At 38.3% G+C, this 18,584-nt stretch overlaps 2 protein-coding genes across 7 annotated transcripts; one reads left to right on the forward strand and one right to left on the reverse strand.

Annotated features, from left to right (window-relative positions):
• Positions 1-763: 763 nt before the first annotated feature.
• Positions 764-6,716, forward strand: LOC131311861 (protein FAR1-RELATED SEQUENCE 2-like). Of its 5 annotated transcripts, XM_058339464.1 has the most exons (9): positions 764-924; positions 3,110-3,791; positions 4,029-5,252; positions 5,355-5,411; positions 5,523-5,591; positions 6,000-6,068; positions 6,180-6,245; positions 6,334-6,408; positions 6,493-6,716. In XM_058339464.1, the coding sequence occupies exons 2-9, from the start codon at positions 3,153-3,155 to the stop codon at positions 6,565-6,567; spliced, it is 2,274 nt and encodes a 757-aa protein (XP_058195447.1). In that variant the 5' UTR covers positions 764-924; positions 3,110-3,152; the 3' UTR covers positions 6,568-6,716. The 5 variants fall into 5 exon arrangements, 4 of the variants coding, with proteins under 4 accessions (XP_058195447.1, XP_058195445.1, XP_058195446.1 ...); XM_058339462.1 differs by having other exon boundaries at positions 3,110-5,252; XM_058339463.1 differs by having other exon boundaries at positions 3,110-5,252; positions 6,499-6,716.
• A 420-nt stretch (positions 6,717-7,136) lies between these two features.
• Positions 7,137-17,619, reverse strand: LOC131311866 (cytochrome P450 97B2, chloroplastic). 2 transcript variants are annotated; one of them, XM_058339478.1, is made up of 14 exons: positions 17,252-17,619; positions 15,957-16,134; positions 15,581-15,688; positions 14,818-14,902; positions 13,200-13,438; positions 12,064-12,237; positions 10,609-10,656; positions 10,262-10,321; positions 9,818-9,904; positions 9,607-9,695; positions 9,026-9,117; positions 8,201-8,262; positions 7,689-7,838; positions 7,137-7,603 (listed from the first exon to the last, which is right to left on the reverse strand). In XM_058339478.1, the coding sequence occupies exons 1-14, from the start codon at positions 17,443-17,445 to the stop codon at positions 7,379-7,381; spliced, it is 1,791 nt and encodes a 596-aa protein (XP_058195461.1). In that variant the 5' UTR covers positions 17,446-17,619; the 3' UTR covers positions 7,137-7,378. The 2 variants fall into 2 exon arrangements, with proteins under 2 accessions (XP_058195461.1, XP_058195462.1); XM_058339479.1 differs by having other exon boundaries at positions 15,957-16,155; positions 17,252-17,378.
• Positions 17,620-18,584: the final 965 nt, after the last annotated feature.

An 18,584-nucleotide genomic window follows, 5' to 3' on the forward strand; every position in this document is an offset into this window, starting at 1 on the left:
AAGTTCTGCACTCGAAAAATCAAGTCGAAAGCGGAAGAATCGATCTGTCATCTTTTATTTAGCTTAGAGATGTGTAAACTGAAGTTATCGGAGCATCGATCTCCAATGCAATCCTTCAAAACCCATTTTTGACGTCAATTCCTCTGTGTTGGAGAAAAATATAGTGCTTCAAGCCCATCCTCCATTTGAGAGGATTGTACTTTCATTTTCATCATCGGTATTTAGAGAATGAAAAAGTTCATACTCCATATTTGAAGAAATCGAGACAAAAAAAAAGAGATGTTTTTGGAGGATATGTTGTAGCAAATTCATCCTAAAAAGTACACTATCTCCGTCTTAAAATAAACTCTCTGCAAAACGAAGACTTAAAAAATAATACTATTTTTACAAGAAAAAATTTTAATTTTTTTCTTAAATTAAAAGAACTAATGAATATCTAGTAAATTGCTGAATAAAGTTTGAATTTTTCTTGAATTTTTTTTATCATTTTTTAGTTCTTGTTTTGCGGACCAGACATTTATTTGGAGATAAAGGGGTAACTTTTTGGTTGAAACACTTTTTTTGGAGTTACAGTCTTTACAGATAAGACGAATAAAAAAAAACTAATACTAATTTTTTCAATTTTTTTTTGTATATTTTCTTCAGAAAAAGGTTTTTGCATATCATATTTTCCCTTTTATAAACTTCACTAATAATTTATTTAAAAACTAACAAATCTAACAAAAATTTAGAGAAAATGACTTTTTGGATTAATTTGAGCCAAACTACCCAATGTTCGTAGGGTGAAATGTCATACTTGTCCGTTTGGAAGTTCGACCAATAAAAACTCACTTCTCCGCCTCTCCGTTCTCCCGTTCCCGCCGTCGGTCCTTTGCCGCGCTTTAAACTTCCGGTGCTTTTCCACCGCCGTCCAACTCCATTAAAGTATGTACTCTCTCTCTCTCTCTCTCTCTCTCTCTCTCTCTCGTACCTTAGCATGACTAATCAGTCCAATTACGAGGAACAAGTTAAGTTCGACCCAATTTGCAATTGAAAAAGAAAACGCAACTGAATTCCCATTTTCTTCTGGGTTTCTGATTTTTTCCATCCCCAATCAAAATGCGTAGGTTTGGTTTTTCCATTTCGTACAGTTGTTTGTTCTTACGTCCAAATTGGAGATACTGGAAAAAAGAAAAAAAGGATTATTTTTAATAAACAAAATGAAAGGGGAGGTATGGTACTGTCACCCCGCCGGGGTGTATTACCCGTCACATCACACCACTATTTGTAGGCGACTCCACCACACCTTTGTCCGGTGGTAAGGTCCTACCACGTGTGGGTGGTCTTAGAAGTATGTTTAGCCCCAGATAAGGGGCTATGGAGACTCAAACCTGTATCTGGGCCTCGTCCAACCAAGTCCGAGTTTTCACCACTAAACTAACCCCTCATTGGTGGGAAAAATGGTTTTTGTCCATTTATATACGCAGCCAATCGTACAAGGTGAGGTTGGGAATTGAAGCCCTTCTGAATCAAGTATTTTGTTGATGTAGCAGATTCATAAAGTTCTTTAGTTGTGTATTTATGTGGCATTGAGTGCTGCACTTCTTTTTTTCTTTTCACTTTGAACTTTTGCCTCTGATTTAGCTAGTCTTCATAGTACAAAAAAAAAAATCATGAGCAGGTTTTTTTTTTAGGTCTGATTAAAGTCTCAGGGTCATTGATATCACAATCTCAACAATGTGTGCTGTGAGAACAAGTTTCACCTTTGTTTCTAGTCAATTATTTGCACTATTGACTTGAGTACTGTTGCCTTAATCCAGAACCCCTATGTAATGGCTCATGGCATGTAGTTGCCCGGAGGGATCTCCCACTTTGTTAGTACCCAATGGCGAAACCTTAAGTAGCAATATGTAATTGATGTAGGACGATCTCTTCATAAATTCGCTTGCACGTAATGACCACCAACATGAGCATGAGCTGGAGCATGAGTTTGAAAGCATCTTTCTAAAACATTCTAATTACTAAAATTTGCAAGAGCAAGGTTTGAGAGAGGAAGCGGAGGGTCTTATTGGAGGATTATGCGACCTAGCCCAACTCATCTTAATTGCAGCAGCAAAAGTGGGATTAGGAATTGGTTCTATTTATTTTTGTTGCCGAAGTGTTCTTATCCTAGAGTGTCTCAAGGGGTTTGTATGGGGTAACAAAAAGTAGGGCTTTTGTGAAGGAAAAAACTCCAAAAGATATGGCTGAAATAGAGGCTGTTTAAATTCTATTCTTGTAAAGAATGGAGAGTGATTTTTGAATGGTGGCCTAGGGCTGGTAAAGTTTAGTTTATTGTTGGTAAAACAAAGGTGATTCATATTTTTCTTGATATTTGAAATACGCATTGCACCTAGATTTCCATAGGGATCAGTGAGCACACTTGCAATTAGAATTGCCTAACACGTTCAAAAGAGTTTGAAAAGCTTCACGGATACTCTAAACGTCTAGAGTCTGTTAAACTAGAAACATTCCATGGATTAGAGAATACCTTTTTCCAAATAGCAATTTGAGTTCTTACACCTACTGTTAGAGTATCATACTTGAAGCCAATAGACTTGAATACCTTCGCAAGTTCTATAACATATAAGCTGGATTGAAAACATTTCATGGCTTTATATTGATTTAAGAAAACTCCTTTTGGCGATAGGAATTTGACGGCTTATTGGGGGGCTCAGATTTTTTACCACTAAAACCTATCTGCAACAATGTCAAACTGATGAATATCAATCCAGTCACCCTCTTGACCCATAGGAATTAAGATAATCATGCGTGACTTTTATGGCCCATATCCAGAATTTTACGAACTTCTTTAACAGATAACAAATGCAAATTGTATTGTAAAGCGACTACTGACTTGACTATGCATGGTTCGTCTCCAAATCATGTGAATCTTGAAATAATGGTGCTTCTTTAGATTTTCTTTTGCTTAGCATTGATATCCTCAATATTTCCTGACCATATGATTCGAAATAAGTTTTAAGAAAGATTTTCTTATACCTAATCTGGAGCTTAAGTTTGTAGTGTTTCTGAAAAGAGTGTAGATATTTGGGCGTTAACATATTTATTATCCATTCGTTTTAACATTCAGGTATCTTGGTTAAATGGAGCTTCCATGAAAAAATATCTCCACTATGGAGATTGATCTTGAGCTGCCTTCTGTCCAGGAGGACAAATTAGATACTGTGTCAGATGCAAATATTGGTCATGCTACAGATGTACTTCTTGTTGGAGAAGAGGAGGTAAATTCTCCAACAACTAGAAATGGTGCCAAGGGACTGGGACTAAACGCAGGTAAAAACATCAGTAGAAGTGGGGAGGGAGTGGATGAGGATGCTCTTGGAGTGGACACTTCTGGCAAGGAGAGCAAGAGTTATGAGCCCCAAAGGGGTTTGGAGTTTGAATCAAAAGAGGAAGCATATTCCTTTTACAGGGAATATGCTAGGTCTGTGGGATTTGGCATTACAATAAAAGCAAGTCGCCGGTCCAAAAAGTCAGGCAAATTCATTGATGTAAAAATAGCTTGTTCTAGGTTTGGCAGTAAACCGGATTCATGTACAGCTGTTAACTCACGATCATGTCCTAAGACAGACTGTAAGGCAAGTATGCATATGAAAAGAAGGCAGGATGGAAAATGGTTTATATTTGGTTTTGTAAAGGAGCATAACCATGAAATTTGTCCCTCTGACTTCTATTATGCTCTCAGTGGAAGGGGCAAGCAGCCTGGTATTGTTGCTTGTCAAAAGAAAGGACTGCAGTTGGCTTTAGATGAGGTAGATGTACAAGTTATGTTTGAATTTTTTATGCTTATGCAAGATGAGAATCCTAATTTTTTCTATGCAATAGATTTGGACCATGAAAAACGTATGAGAAACGTGTTTTGGGTTGATGCCAAAAGCAGACATGATTACAGCAAATTTTGTGACGTAGTCTTCTTTGATAGCTATTATATTAGGAGTAAATATAGAGTCCCCTTTCTGCCTGTCATTGGGGTGAATCATCACTTTCAGTTAATGTTGCTTGGATGTGCATTGGTTGGGGAGGAAACAATGTCAACTTTTGTGTGGTTGATGCGGACGTGGCTTAGAGCTGTGGGTGGTCAGACTCCTAAAGTTCTTGTTACTGACGAAGGCAAGTCACTGGAAGAAGCTATCACAGAGGTGTTTCCCAATACACGGCATTGTTTTTGTTTATGGAATGTGCTGAGAAAAGTTCCTGAAAATCTAGGCCACGTAGTGAACAGGCCAGAAGTTTTCTGTAGGAAATTTAACAAATGCATTTATCGATCTTGGACACAAGAAGAGTTTGAAAAGAAATGGTGGAAAATGATGGATAAATTTGAGCTCAGGGAAGATGAATGGCTTCAATCACTTTATGCAAAACGTACAAAGTGGGTTCCTGCTTATATGAGTGGTACATTTTTGGCTGGATTGTGTACAGGTGAACGTTCTGAATGCTCATCATCCTTGTTTGACAAGTACTTGCAGAGGGAGACTTCATGTAAGGACTTTATGGATCGATACAAACTATTTTTGCATGACAGGTCTGAAGAAGAAGCCAAAGCTGATTGCGAAACACATCACAAATCACCCACATTAAGATCTCTCTGTCCTTTTGAGAAGCAGATGTCTACTGTTTATACACGTTCCATATTCAAGAAATTTCAGGTTGAGGTTTTGGGAACAGATGCTTGTAGGGTGCAAAAAACATATGAAAATGAGGCAGTTGTAACATATCAAGTCGATGATTTTGAAGAGCAGCAGAGTTTCATTGTGGCATGGAATGAAGCAAACTTACACGTATCTTGTTTGTGTCGTTCATTTGAGTACAGAGGTTTTCTTTGTAGACATGCTTTAATCGTTCTACAAATGTCTGGTGTTTCTAACATACCTTCTCGCTGTATACTACGACGATGGACAAACGATGCAAATATCAGGCCATCCAGTAGTGAAACATCAAGTAGGTTTAGTTATAGGGTCCAACGTTTTAATGATCTTTGTAAACGAGCAATTAAATTGGGTGAAGAGGGGTCTTTGTCTCAGGAAAGGTACAATATTGTCATTGATGCTCTACAAGAAGCCATGGAACATTGCGTGGGTGTGAACGCTTCTGTTAGGAGTGTTTTAGAGCCTAACATGTCGGCTTCTCAAGGTTTCATCAGCACTGGGGAAGAGAATCAAAGCGATAGTTTGGCCAAAGCATCTAAGAAGAAGAAAATACATAAGAAGCGAAAGGTAAGCGGAGGCTCAATATTTAGGTATGCCTTTGCTATAACCATGTCTGATGTTCTGTGAAGGGATGGAATGCTCAAATTTGATCAAGTCTATATACTGTAGGTACAAAGTGAGACTGAAGTAATAGCTAGTCTGGTGCAAGACTGCAACTTGCAGATGGTTTGTCACATCTTAACGCCGTTGACTCAAATTATCTGCAATAACGTGTTCCAATGGATTTTGATATAATCCATATATGACCTCCATTTATTTCGGCATGCTTGTGTGTAGGGGATGCTGGACTCCGGAGCACACATTGTTGACAACACTTGTGTTCCTCAACAGCATGCGCCAGGGATGGTATGACTGTATCAGTCTAACTCTCTCTTTTTTCCGAATGACAAAATAAATTGTATTAATCAACATCCTAACACTGACCTCAACATATTGCAAATTGAATATTTTATGTATTTCATTGAGGGGTGAGTCGGTGGCCACTGGTTTGGCGTTCGTTAACTCAACCTACTAATCTCTAGGTTGTGGGTTCCACTATTGACAACCACTTTGTGCATTTAATTGCATAGCATAGCTTTTTACCCAATCCACTCCTCCCAGATACCCATTATTAAGTAGTAACTGGGTTTAGGAAGTAGGGATGCTCAACAGAGTAGGTTGAGATTGGTACCTCATCGTTCACCCTTCACTGTAACTTATGATTCTGTAAGTTTCTTTGTGGATCTCTAAATTTCGTATTGATATTTGTCACAGGGACAAATACACTCTTCATCTTTGATTCACAATGGCTATTATAGCAACCAACAGGGAACGCAGGGGATGGTATGGCAAATAATAATGTTGATCCATTGGTGATTTTGCAAAATTATTGAATATTTCTAATACCGTATTTGATTCTGACTCTTGGGTGTAATTTTTTTCCCTTCTTTCAAGGGACAATCAAATTCTATTGCAACGCGTATTGGTCACTATGGCCCTCAACAAAGCCTGCAAGGACAGGTGTGCGAATTACATTCATTGGATTTGTACTCGAGCCCTCTGTTTTCAGTCGGTAATTCAGTACCTACCTTGAATTGGGTTTTTGCAGTTGCAAGGACCACTTGGTTTTAGAGCACCCACTATCCACGGGTATTTCAACATTCAAGACAGCTTGCATGATGTGGTACGTGTTTGAGTAGTCGCTTGGATCATGTCAATTGAACTTCATGCATATTCTTCATAACTGTGTTTCGTATTCTTATTTTAGGAGCAGTCTGTGGGTTCCAGACAGTTCCACGATGTTAGGTCCAAACGTTTGTATGATAAACATCTCCCGCGGTAGCTGCATCGATGGGTTGTCTGCTTTTCTTTTTATGTCAAAGTGAGGAAAGATGGGAGTAGCATCCAACAACCTGTTTAAGTTACTGTAATAACCTTATTATGGCTTAGTAGAGTTATATCTATCCATGAAGTAACCCTCTTAAGTCTCTCTCTCTCTCTCTCTCTCTCTCTCTCTCTCTCTTCTTTTTTATGTTGAGTTTTTTTTGTCCATATGCTTGACAGCAGAAGTTCGACGAAGGATTCATGTTGGCTTATAGGGCTTGTTTTGGTTGCTAACCGAAATCACATTAGATTCTCTGTAGGCTGCATTGAACCTTTTTTTTATTATGGTTTTGGTAACAGTTAGGAAGCTGTGCAAAAAGTAAAAAACAAGAGCCTGCAGGGAAGATCAAAGGGAAAAGAAATCAAAAGAAATACATGAGTTGCGTTCGTCACGAACGTCTGCATGCATGTATTTCCATCAATATTATATTCAGTATGAACCCCACATATATCTTTTACTCACTGAATGGGGTAAAAGAAGATAAAAGATTGTAAGTTCTTATCGGGTTCATTAGTTTTGGATCAAGATTTTCTTCGAAATATTCTGAATCTATGCATTTGAATCCAACCTTGCCCATTATCGTCTCATTGCTTCTTTACCAACGTTTCTGCAGCTCTAATTCTGTCATCAGGACTAATTTATACATCTTTTACGCTCATCGAATAGTACAACACAAGCACAGGTGATTTTCCGGGAAAAGAATGACACAATTACAGACAATAGGTACAAGTATTGCGTATGCAATGCGAAGTCTTTTGCCAATTCTGCTTCAATGAACATCGGATCTCTTCTTCACTCTGCACCACAGTCCATTCTTCGTGTGGATTGTTGCCCCGGTAACTTGCTCTACGGATTCTGGAGGTCCTTTCAGCTCGACGTCAAACTTCTGTAACAACATTGCCAATGCAACTGTGGATTCCATCAGTGCAAATTGGTCCCCAACGCATTTTCTTGGCCCTCCACCGAAAGGCAAGAAGGCAAAATCTGATATAATCTGATAACAGCACAATTTATGCAACATTAAATGGGATTAGTCATCGGAGAAACAAGAAAGGGCTAAAGCAGCTGTGGTGTAAGACCTCGTTTGGGTATAATGCTCCAGGGCTTCGAGATGGATCAAAGCCAGCCCACCCTTCAATGCCTTCACTATTTCTTTGAGCAAGAAATCTCTCCGGTTCAAATTCATGGGGCTTGTCCCAGAAATATGGAGATCTATGGAGATTATAAACCTGGATGATAGGAGAATCTCAATTGGCCATGACATAGATAGGAAAAAGAGTCGAAGCCCCCGTATGAAGGTACTTAGAAAATCAAGTTCTGGTTATTTCATTTCCCATGTGAAAGATTTAAAGCTTTATTTTTGCATCTCAGATGCGGGATTTCAGAGGGGGGTAAAGAAGGTTACAGGTTATTGTTCATTGGATGGGAACAAACAATAATTTAGAACAGCTAAAATTTTCGTCTCCCTCGGTGAATCCCTCCACAAATCCAAGATCCAAATATAGCCTTAGAGAACCACATCTTCAATGTCTGTTGGCATCAAAGCAGTACAAAACAATAAGCTAACGATGCAAGAAAAAGAACCACTTACAGAAACGAAGATATCGGTTCCAGCAGGAATCGCATACCCGTCCTTTTTACCCTTATGTCCTCCTGCACAATTGATTTGAAATTCAAGGGTTACCTAGTAATTCATGGGATGAACTCCTCGTACGTTAATTTTTGTACTTTCCTTCCTCTTCGTTTATTAACCCATCAAAATCAACACAGAAACTGCACAACTACATTGAGTGTATTAGTAAAAATACAACCCCGAATCCCTCTCGCCTCTTAGACTAAATCATCTAGAGGAATGCGTAGGCTTGTTATATCCTGGAGACCATTCGGTCAGCAACCCTTTTGAAAACTCTCTTCAAGTGGGATTAATAAAAGGAGAAAACAATTTTGATCCAGTTGCGAACTTGCATAAGTTTGATGGAACAAATTTTACTTGTACAAGATAGGTTGAGGAATGTTACAAAGCTCCCCTGTATTTTGCAACTTTTCCTCGAGAATTTTTGCAGTTCCTACTCTTACCGTTTTCTATTCGTATCCCAAAGTCATGTAAGAACGGTCTTTCTGAACATAAATAACAAAGGCAAAAGTAGATGTACAAGGGAAAATTTACCCGCTAAGCTAGTGGTGCTAGATATTCATGAGAATTTAACCCAAGACGACCTATCAAGTATCAATAGTTTTGCAAGTATAGAGAAGCTGCTAACTGAAATGAGATGAGAGAGAATTTCTTTCTCCACTCTAGCCGACTATATGGTATATAATTATTCACATTATCAGATTATTTTCCCTCAGTGGAAAAAAACAGCCATTCCTGTCACAAAAGTTCATATTCATCACTGCTGTTATCTAGGATTTATACCTGGCAATGAATCTGGCTTAAGAGAACGTCTGATGAGCAATGGAGGCTGCGGAAACAAACGTAGACTCTCCACAACAATTAGTCTGATGAACCTGAAACGCAGAGCATTTTTTACAATCACAGTTTGACCTGGAAGCAAATTGTAAATAGTACTAATAGGCTAAATTACAAATCAGAGAACTTCTAATTTTGTACAGAAGGTCTGAAATCCCAACCAAAGCATCAGAATAGTATGGTTGCCCAAGCAAAACAGTAGAAACAAAAATCCCGTCCACCATTACCTTGACTTATGAATAGCATTCGAAAAAAATAAGAAAATGATTCAATACAATAGTGAGACAGATGATTGGTATGTACACTATATGATAAAATGGAATTTCACACCACATACCAAGCTCAACATCGCGACTGACATCGAAATCAAAGCCTTATCTTAGCCGACATGAATAATCCAATTAACCTTGAGGATACCCACCTCGATACGATAGAAATGGGAAATAAAAAAGTGGGACCTGGATAATAGACTATCCACCATTAATAGAAAAAGGTTCATAGTTCATACAAGAAGACTTGTAACTCACTCTAGTTTCTTAAGTGAATCGAAAGTTGGTCTCCCCTGACCAAGCACCGTGTCAATCTCTGCTTGAGCTTTCTTCATTTTAGAAGGATTCTGCATGAAAGTAAATTATTTTATAAGCATGGCTACACTCGTCGGGAAATCTTCTTGACACAAGTGAACAGAAAAACTGATTCATGATGATTGGAACTCATTTAACTTGGAGAGAACCATACTTGTACTAGAAGGAAAACAGCCCAAGTAAGCACAGCAGCTGTTGTTTCATGCCCAGCAATAAGCATTGTCATCAAGTCATCCCTTAGCTGTTAAAATCAAGAAAGCGCAAAATAAAACCATAGGAAATATAAACATCAAGAAAAATAATGGTCAAAAATAGTTTTCCAAATGACAAAAAAGGGGAAGATTTGGCCAAGGGAGAAATCCATCTTTTGATGTGGCCCAATCACACATATAGAAGCTCCAATTTCACCATACAGATTTCCTTAAAAATTTATAACCACAAGGGATTTTTCCATCAGAAAATATCTACGAATGCCAGTATGTATGATGGAGAAATTTATACAATCATGTACAACACAATCAATTAGGTTTCTTCTTAGCACCTCAACTGTTGAAATAAAGTCCTCATTAGCAGCCAAATATATTTTACCATTACTAACCTGACAATCATCAACATCAGCTCCTCTCATATCAACTAAAAATCGCAGGAGACTTGCATCCTGCAGACATTTGATGCAAACACTCATTGCTGGTTTCAAGATTCAGAAAATATTTGAATTCTTTGTGCTATGTTTGGATTGATGTTTGAAATTTTTTTTGAAAAATAGTAAGGGTAATAAGTGGAGAGAAATAGAGAGAGAAATGTTGGAAGTAGGGGAAATCTAAGGGGGAATTTTTTGAAAAATTCTTTTTGAATTGTAAAGAGAATGAGGCATTGATCATTTGAGATATAAGAACAAATGAATTTGGAAAATCAGAATGTTTTTCCTTGTAGATGGAAACCTACCTTAAGATTCGAGTAGTCCCTTTGTTGCAGTTTCTCAACATCTGTTTCCTGCCATGAGGCATAACCAAATCAAGTTTAAGACTGGATGGTGGTGCAATTCCTTTGTTCGCCAACATGCCAGTAGTAGTAATTATAAGCATGCAACGCAAAAAGATGAGTCATGCGAAACCTGCATAAGATACTTATCAATACTTTATGAAGATTACTTGATTACTTACTAATAATCAGGCTTTTATTCAATGAGTATATCGCAAAAAGTAAAGGAGCATTTCTCTCACCCTCCTGCCTCCAGGTGCCTAAAAGCAATTGGATTTCGCATAGGGGCATTGCGGAACCTTACTCAGAAGTAAAAACTAATTATGCTAGTTTAGCTCTGTTCATTTTCAATTTTGAAAGAATTGCTGGTTTCTTTGTTCAGAATCGATTTATGGAGCTAATGCTTGGTGCAAAAGTGGAAGCTGAAGCTGTCACAGCTTGCACCTTATATTGGGACAGTACTCAGTTCAAGGATAGCCACTTCATGCACTTAAATGCCAAAGGTTTGGCAACTTGGGCCAATCCCAACTCAGCACCTTATATTGGGACAGAACTCAGTTCAAGGATAGCCATTTCATGCACTTAAATGCCAAAAGTTTGGCAACTTGGGCCAATCCCAACTCAACCCTCCAGCATCTTGGAGGTCCAGGAGGAACAATATTGTTTGTAATGAGTCTTTTTAGTTTCACTGCTGACATAATTGCACAGAATGGTATATTCTAGAGTTCCACATATGATCTAAAAAGTGGGGAAATAGCCTATTTGTTCTTGAACTGAAAAATTGACGATAAAAGGACCATTAGATCCCTAGTTGTTTTTATGGAATCCATCCATTGGGATCTAAAAGGTGAACAAAAATTCCCATAGGATATAGCTAGATAATAAATGAGGTGAATGACTGCATGCTCTTATTGTTCGACTTTGATTACCACTTTTATGTTATCTGCCCTTCAAAGGTTGAGATCAATGATAAAGCCAATCTAAACTAAATTTAGAGTTTTGCTTGAGCACAGACTAAGTAATGAAAATATCTGGAAATGACAACAGAAAAGACAAACGGGAAATCGGTTCATATTATTTGTGAACCCATCCTAACTAGACAAAGTAAATAATTCTGGATGTGAAAGCGACACAAACAGCACATGTCAGGGTTTTGACTAAAATGCTTCATGCAGTCTCCTACATGGATATTTTCAGCCCACCCGCCAACCAACACGGCTGTTCGATAATTAGCTCTAGCTTTTAAACAGAAAGAGAGAGCTTCTAAAAGAAGCGCAATTTTGTGCTGTTTGAAAGCTTTATGTTCAGAATATGTTTACATAATATTATTTTGTCCGATTCTCATTTCGTAACTCCTTCCCTGGTTCAACTTTCTATATTCTACCTGTCTGCCGATCAAAAAAATAAAAAAATTCTTACCTGTCTTGTCTCTTTCGCATTTCTAATGAGACCATCAAGACAGTCATTGATGTCCTTAAGGTCCTTCTGGAACTTTCGCTGCCTGGGAACTAACCATCTTGCCAAAGGAAATTTCCAATATGGTACGTAGAAAGTCGAGCGATGCTCAGCTTCGAAAAGTGTACCATATACTGCCTGTAACATGATAAAAGAAGAGCTGAACACAACTACACACAAAGACAAAGATAACTATACATAACTAGAACAAGACAATATTTAAATCAAATACAATAAGAGGAACACTGTGAATTATCAAGATATAGGTAAAACAAAAAGTGCACTTACACTTCTCTTAACCAACTTAAGCTTTTAAAGCAGTCCATTGTTGAAATGGTAGCAGAGCAAGCATATTTACTCTTTGAATCATAAATTCCCACACCTTCTCGTGATATTTACTAATAAAAATGCCTCAAGTAGTTGGCCTTCTCAACTTTCATGGAGTCAAATTGTGCTCACTCATCAGGGGTTACAGATATCTTTGCTAGCTTAGCCTTCAGGTTCTAGCTAACATTAACAAAATGTTCAAAGCAAGGTGTGCTAGAGATGTCCGATGTCATTTGCAATAATTTAAAAGGCTACTTCATGCAGACCATATTTTAGACATCTTATTATGCCCATAGCCTACAATACAAGTGAATAATACTAGTGAATCAATGGCGTCGAGCAAACAGAAGAGACTCTAAGTAATTGTAAGCGTAATGTATAGTAGTATATGCTACCTTAAGAAGTTTAGGGTTGGATTCATACAACTCTTTTGGTTTATTATAGCAGTCTATTTAATCCAAACAGATAAAGATGCGGAAATAATGTGATTACAAGGAACATAAATTACCAAAAACAAAAGCGCATATAGACACAGAACAGGGACCAAAAAGTCATGCAAAAGCCTATCAATATAAATCAGAAAACTAACAAAACAATGCAGGCTTATAAGACAACAATAACGACACCCTTATGCAAAAGAGACTCCGAGGTGATGAAAATCGGCATTCATGAGATGCAGAAACACTACACAACATATGAGCAAATCTAATCACTGAAGACATTTTGACACGCAACATGTAATATGTCAAAGAATGGTTACTAGATAACCAAACCTTAATTATTGGAGACTCTTTTGTGACCGAACCAAAGTCATAGTTGAAAACACCAAGACCAATAATATCAAGTGCCAAACTTGAAAATTCTGCTTCGAGATTCAACTCAATTGCCTCCCCTCCTTGCAAGCCTTCCCTCTCCAGAAGCTCCTCAAATTTGGATATAGTTCTTCCAGAACAATTTGTAAATACTTTAACCATTGATTCCAAGTACAAGGCATGAAATCCAGGAGCAATAACTGAAAATAACACGTTTAACAAATCTTAATTGTCACTGTACAGAAAGAAAAGCTCCAAAGGTTACAAAAAAACGACAAAGCATGTACACTCAAGAGCCTGAGTACAAAAGAAGTGATGACTAAAAAAGCTTTTTCAAGACCACCGGAACACATGTTACCTTATAATTCGTTTCTTGATTTGAACGAGGAGCAACACTTTACCTTGAAGTTCTAACCCTAGTACCCTACTGATCCCGTGTTTCATTTTGTCCACTCTTTTAAGGGGCTTCACGCCTTCAGCCTTTCTTTATGTTCTTTCTCTTCTTTCTTCGATATATTTTCTTATTCTGACATCTTTAAGAACTACAGTGATATTTACTAAGGGGAGAATGGAAATCGAGGAAGGCACCAAAATGCAAATCACGCTACTCGGACTGGTGATTCAAAGCATCCACAAACTTAAATAATACAACTGAAAAGCGGTATAGAAACGCATTGTCTGAATTTTAAAATCTCACTTCAATTGAAGAAAAAACCTGAATCAGAACATGAGAATAAGAAATTGCCATTCCAAAACCTTGAGGCAACAGTTAAAACACAATCATGTGACCAGAAGGCCTTACGTGTGAAAGAAATTGCGGGGGATGTTCATTACAGGCATCAGACCTCAATAATTGAATCATGGTATGGCAGTGCATTGTTACAAACAATGCCACTAGCAATGTGTGAGGAGCTCTGGTCAGCATCCCCTCCGATATTAAGTGTGGCCCATGCACGAGCGGGGTCGGTTGAGGGACCTTGTGATCCTCAACTCTCACCTCCAAGCCACTTATCCTCCTGATGGTCCCAAGTGCAGGTCCTAAGTCTTGCTCCAACCTAGGCGTTGTGGGACTAGCCTTTTGAGGGCAAGATGCCGCACGAGTGGGTTTTAAAGGAGAATGCCAATGCTGATGGCGCGAGGGAGCTTCTAGTGCTGAAGTGTCTGGAGATGGCATGCAAATGCAATGGCCTGCGAGCGTGTTGGGGCAATGGGGGCACAAGCACCATTAAAGGGGAGATGGCACACGACTATATTTTGCGTGTAAGCCTTCGCCTTTATAGGAGAAATGACTACGGTTTCCTGTGCCTAGGTGCCTTGCAAAAGTAATGGCGCAAAAGTACATCTTGCGCAGACGGCCTCCGGTGAGAGCGAAGGAGTGCAGGCGCCTAGGAGAGAAGGAAAAATATTGTGAAAGAGTAGAGGTAGCACCAACTAAACGTGTGAAACATATAGTCGATATAGCAAGCTGTGAGTAATATGAATAACTTTGCACCTAAAACATAACCCATTTAGTCTTTTGGATAAAAACAGCATGTTAACAAGTCGTAAATGCATGCGTAGAAAGATGGCAGATGCCCACCTCGTCTTCTTGGTTTCCAGGTGTCTAGATCAGCAGGTATAAGTCCTTTTCCCATTATTGGTTCTAGAATATCAGCAAGAACTCCCTAGTTGTGGCAAAAGGAAACCAACTATAAGATGTTTGAACATCATATTCTCTATTGTAGGTTACAGCATACGGAAGAAATTTTCCTCCCCTGTACATGTTATATGAATTAGGAAACATTAAGGCAGGCAATCACAGACTCCATGTCACATGCCTTATCTGCAGAAATTGCAAAAAACTAAGGTTTAAAGCATACAAAAAATTATTGATCTCATTGCATAATTATAATTCCTTTTGGTCCTATTGACCAAACAACCAAACTCGGATTACGTAAAAAAAAAAAAAATTGCCTCTGTTAAGATTTCAAGTCCACTCCCAGACACCTGAGTTATCTAAGAGAAAAAATCAATTAAACTTCAAAAAAATTAGTGCTTCCATGACATCCTGCAAAAAGTCCTTGCTTTTCGCACATTACAGACAAAAGTTCCGTGTGTCCTCTAATCACATTAGTATCGGGAAAAGCAAAAGCATAAAATGTGGAAGAGCAACAGGACACAAGAAACTAAAGAAAACAAAAATGGATCATAGAGGTAAGTAAACAGAATGAAGGGAATTGATATGTACAAAAATAAGCATTAATACATCAAACATAAACCTGAAAATGAAAGAGACATCCCAGGGAAAAGTGTATATATATTTATATATAGGATCAAACGAATTGCAATTTACAGGATCATACCTTGTCATAGGAAAATGCATTTTCACGAAGAATATGTCTTGCAACTACAGGATCTGATACAACAACAAATGCTTTTGGTCCAAAAGCAAGTTTATACACTGAGCCATGCTGACAAGTCAAACAATCTCAGTAAGAAAGCCAAATCAACTCCAAAACAGTGTAGAGGTAAGAAATAGAACTTTAAGGGGCCAAAAACTATGCAGACAATATCAATATAAATTCATGTTGCAAGCTGAAGGCAGGCTACAATGAGATAGTAATGAACTATCATCTGCAGATTAGAAATATACAATTCGTACCTAAGCAATGCATATGCACAAGCAAGCCATAACTGCACCATCTAATAGTATTTATGTGAATAGGAGGAATGGAGTACCTCTAAAAACCAATCATATAGTGCCAAGAAAAGAGGTCGACCAAAGAGATCAGAAACCGCACCTTCAGCAACTGGCATAGATCCTAAGCTTCCCCCACTTAAAAAATTGGTAAGAAGATTGCTTGCATTGTCAAGAAGGTTCCTTGTTTTTGGTCCATCAGTACTAGTTGATTGGCATCTGTGACATGATCAAGGAACTCTAAATTCAATGCAAAGTACATTAGTTTGACAGGTTCCGTCAAAAATGGATCGGTCAAAAGAAGCAAAAACGTAATTAAAAGCAAACAAAATACATAAACAAAGGAAAATTTTACTTGGTCAAAATGATATAATCATGTTTTTTCGTAACAGAGAAGAACATCTACAGATGTCGTTCCAATAGCGGAGACTATGAAAGGGATTAAGGACTTTTTTCATATATCTATGTCATATATGACATGCATTGTTGGGTCCATTCCCAAAAAGCTTAAACTTTTGTAACAATTGGTAATATAACAGAAAATCTCTAACATCGAATGTTCTTCACTGATTTAAAAGTCAGGGCAATATGTTGAATCATTCTCTTCCATCTCTATTTTCCCAGGGGAAAAGCTACGCTTTTTTTACTAGGTTACATTTTGTTCATGCCTCTATCTACAAATCTTGATGTGAAGTCAGAGGGCTATCTGTTCTCTCCCTCGGGCACCCAATATGAAGTGTACAACTTGTCTCATTCCTTTTTCAATGTAAAACTCAGTAAATAGACAGAATTATAACCCGCCTTTTCTTTTCTTGCCTATCCCTTCCCTTCGAACTTTCGAAGTACTCCAATAAAATCCATTTTCCTTCTCAATTCGCGCGTGGGTGCGTGAGCAGGAGCGCAAGCATGAAAACTACTAAAATCAGCTCGAGCCAAGATTGAGAGAGAGAGTTTGAGCGCTAGGCATTTTGAAGAATTATGTGACTATGCGCTGCACAACTAGTATCGTACCTAAAGCAATTTGACTACTGGGCCAATTACCAGATAATTTAACTTTGGGGTTGGTAAAAAGATGACTTTTCTGGAGATTCAACAATTACAAAGACCTAGCCCGAGGTTAGTCCAGTTGATTGGTGGGTTTGCTCCCTTGATCAGTTCGATTCTTGGGGTCATGCCACAAGAAAGTAAATTCTTGTGAGTTTGTGAGTTCCCTAGTCTCGGTGGACCCTACATGCGCATAAGCTACCCTGTACACCGTTACCATCGAAACAAAATAATAATAATCTAGAGGGCTATTCCCTGCCAATGCAAGAAATGAAGAAAAATGAGTGGATACCTGATAGTAGGACGAGACCCTTGGGGCATAAAATTCAGAGGACAGGTGGAAGTATGAGAGGGAAAACGAGGGTATTTTAAAGGAGAGTTGGAGATGTTATTGCTGAAACAACTGGTGGGAAACCCGCCGCAGCCGTTGATTTGAATCGTCGTCGGCGTCAAGAGGTGGCCAAGCTGCTGATGAGAGGCGGCCATAGCCGAACAATAAGGGAAAATAGTACTGCCACTCAATTGTCAACGGGAAACCCAAATCCCCACTACGATAGAGTGGCCATCTTTCTCAAGTTTTACCACTTATCCACTCCCACCGGCTTGTTTCTTGTCTGTGTAGGGTGTGAGTGACTGTATTCCAAAATGAATATGAATTTTTGCATACTTTCGAGGACTCGAGTGTTCGACTAGCTTATGCACACTTCAATTTCATAACTTACGCATTTTACTTGTCACTAAGCAGGGAGCGGGTCATGAGCAACTCGAGACTTGCCTCGGTTCAACTGGTTTAATGAATGAACCTAGTTCGAACTCGAGTTTAAATTTCAGGTTCGTTTAGGAGATGAGTCGAATTTCACACCCTAAAGCTAGACCCGGCTCGATTACACTTGGCCTGTTTGTATTGATTGGCTAGTTCATGGAGGCTCGTTTAATATATGAACCGGGTTTAGCTTGTTTACAAATATGTCAAACTTGAACTCGAATTATAGGCTCATTTAGTAAACAAACTAAGTTCGAACACTACAAAACTCGACCCGGCTCGGCTCGTGTGTGCCCCTATCACAAATATTCCTCTCAGCATCATGTAGCAACATGAAATAGCTACACGAAGAGACTTCATTACTGTCAGCACTGTATAGCCTCGTGCAGGGATTTCATCACACCTTTTTTTGAAAAGAAAAAAAAATCATTAATCTCTAAAACTCGTATTTCATTTCGTGCAATTGAATAAACATTTCGAGTAATGAAATTTAAGTGGTAGTATTTGTTTATTGAACCAAAGAGTTGGTGGCATGCTGGCATGATTGATACCTACACTCCATCTCAAATCACATTTTTGTCACAAAAAGTCTTTTACTGGGGCAGAATCGGAATTTTGTCTTGGGGTGCCAAGCTAATATTGACATACAACCTTTTTTTTTCCACCCTCCTCCAAGCCCCTCTTTAGCCTTAGTTTTAATTTTTATTTTTCAATCGATAAAAGAGATCATCTATATCGTATATAACGCATAAAGTATAAACTCTAGACGCTACATCAATTATGAGAGTTCACGATATAACCAAATTCAACAACTCAACCAGTAACAAAAATAAAGTCCATCGTAGGTAAGAAATAAAGAAAA

The sequence above is a fragment of the Rhododendron vialii genome, chromosome 12a (assembly GCF_030253575.1).
Source record: "Rhododendron vialii isolate Sample 1 chromosome 12a, ASM3025357v1".
Taxonomy (NCBI): Eukaryota; Viridiplantae; Streptophyta; class Magnoliopsida; order Ericales; family Ericaceae; genus Rhododendron; species Rhododendron vialii.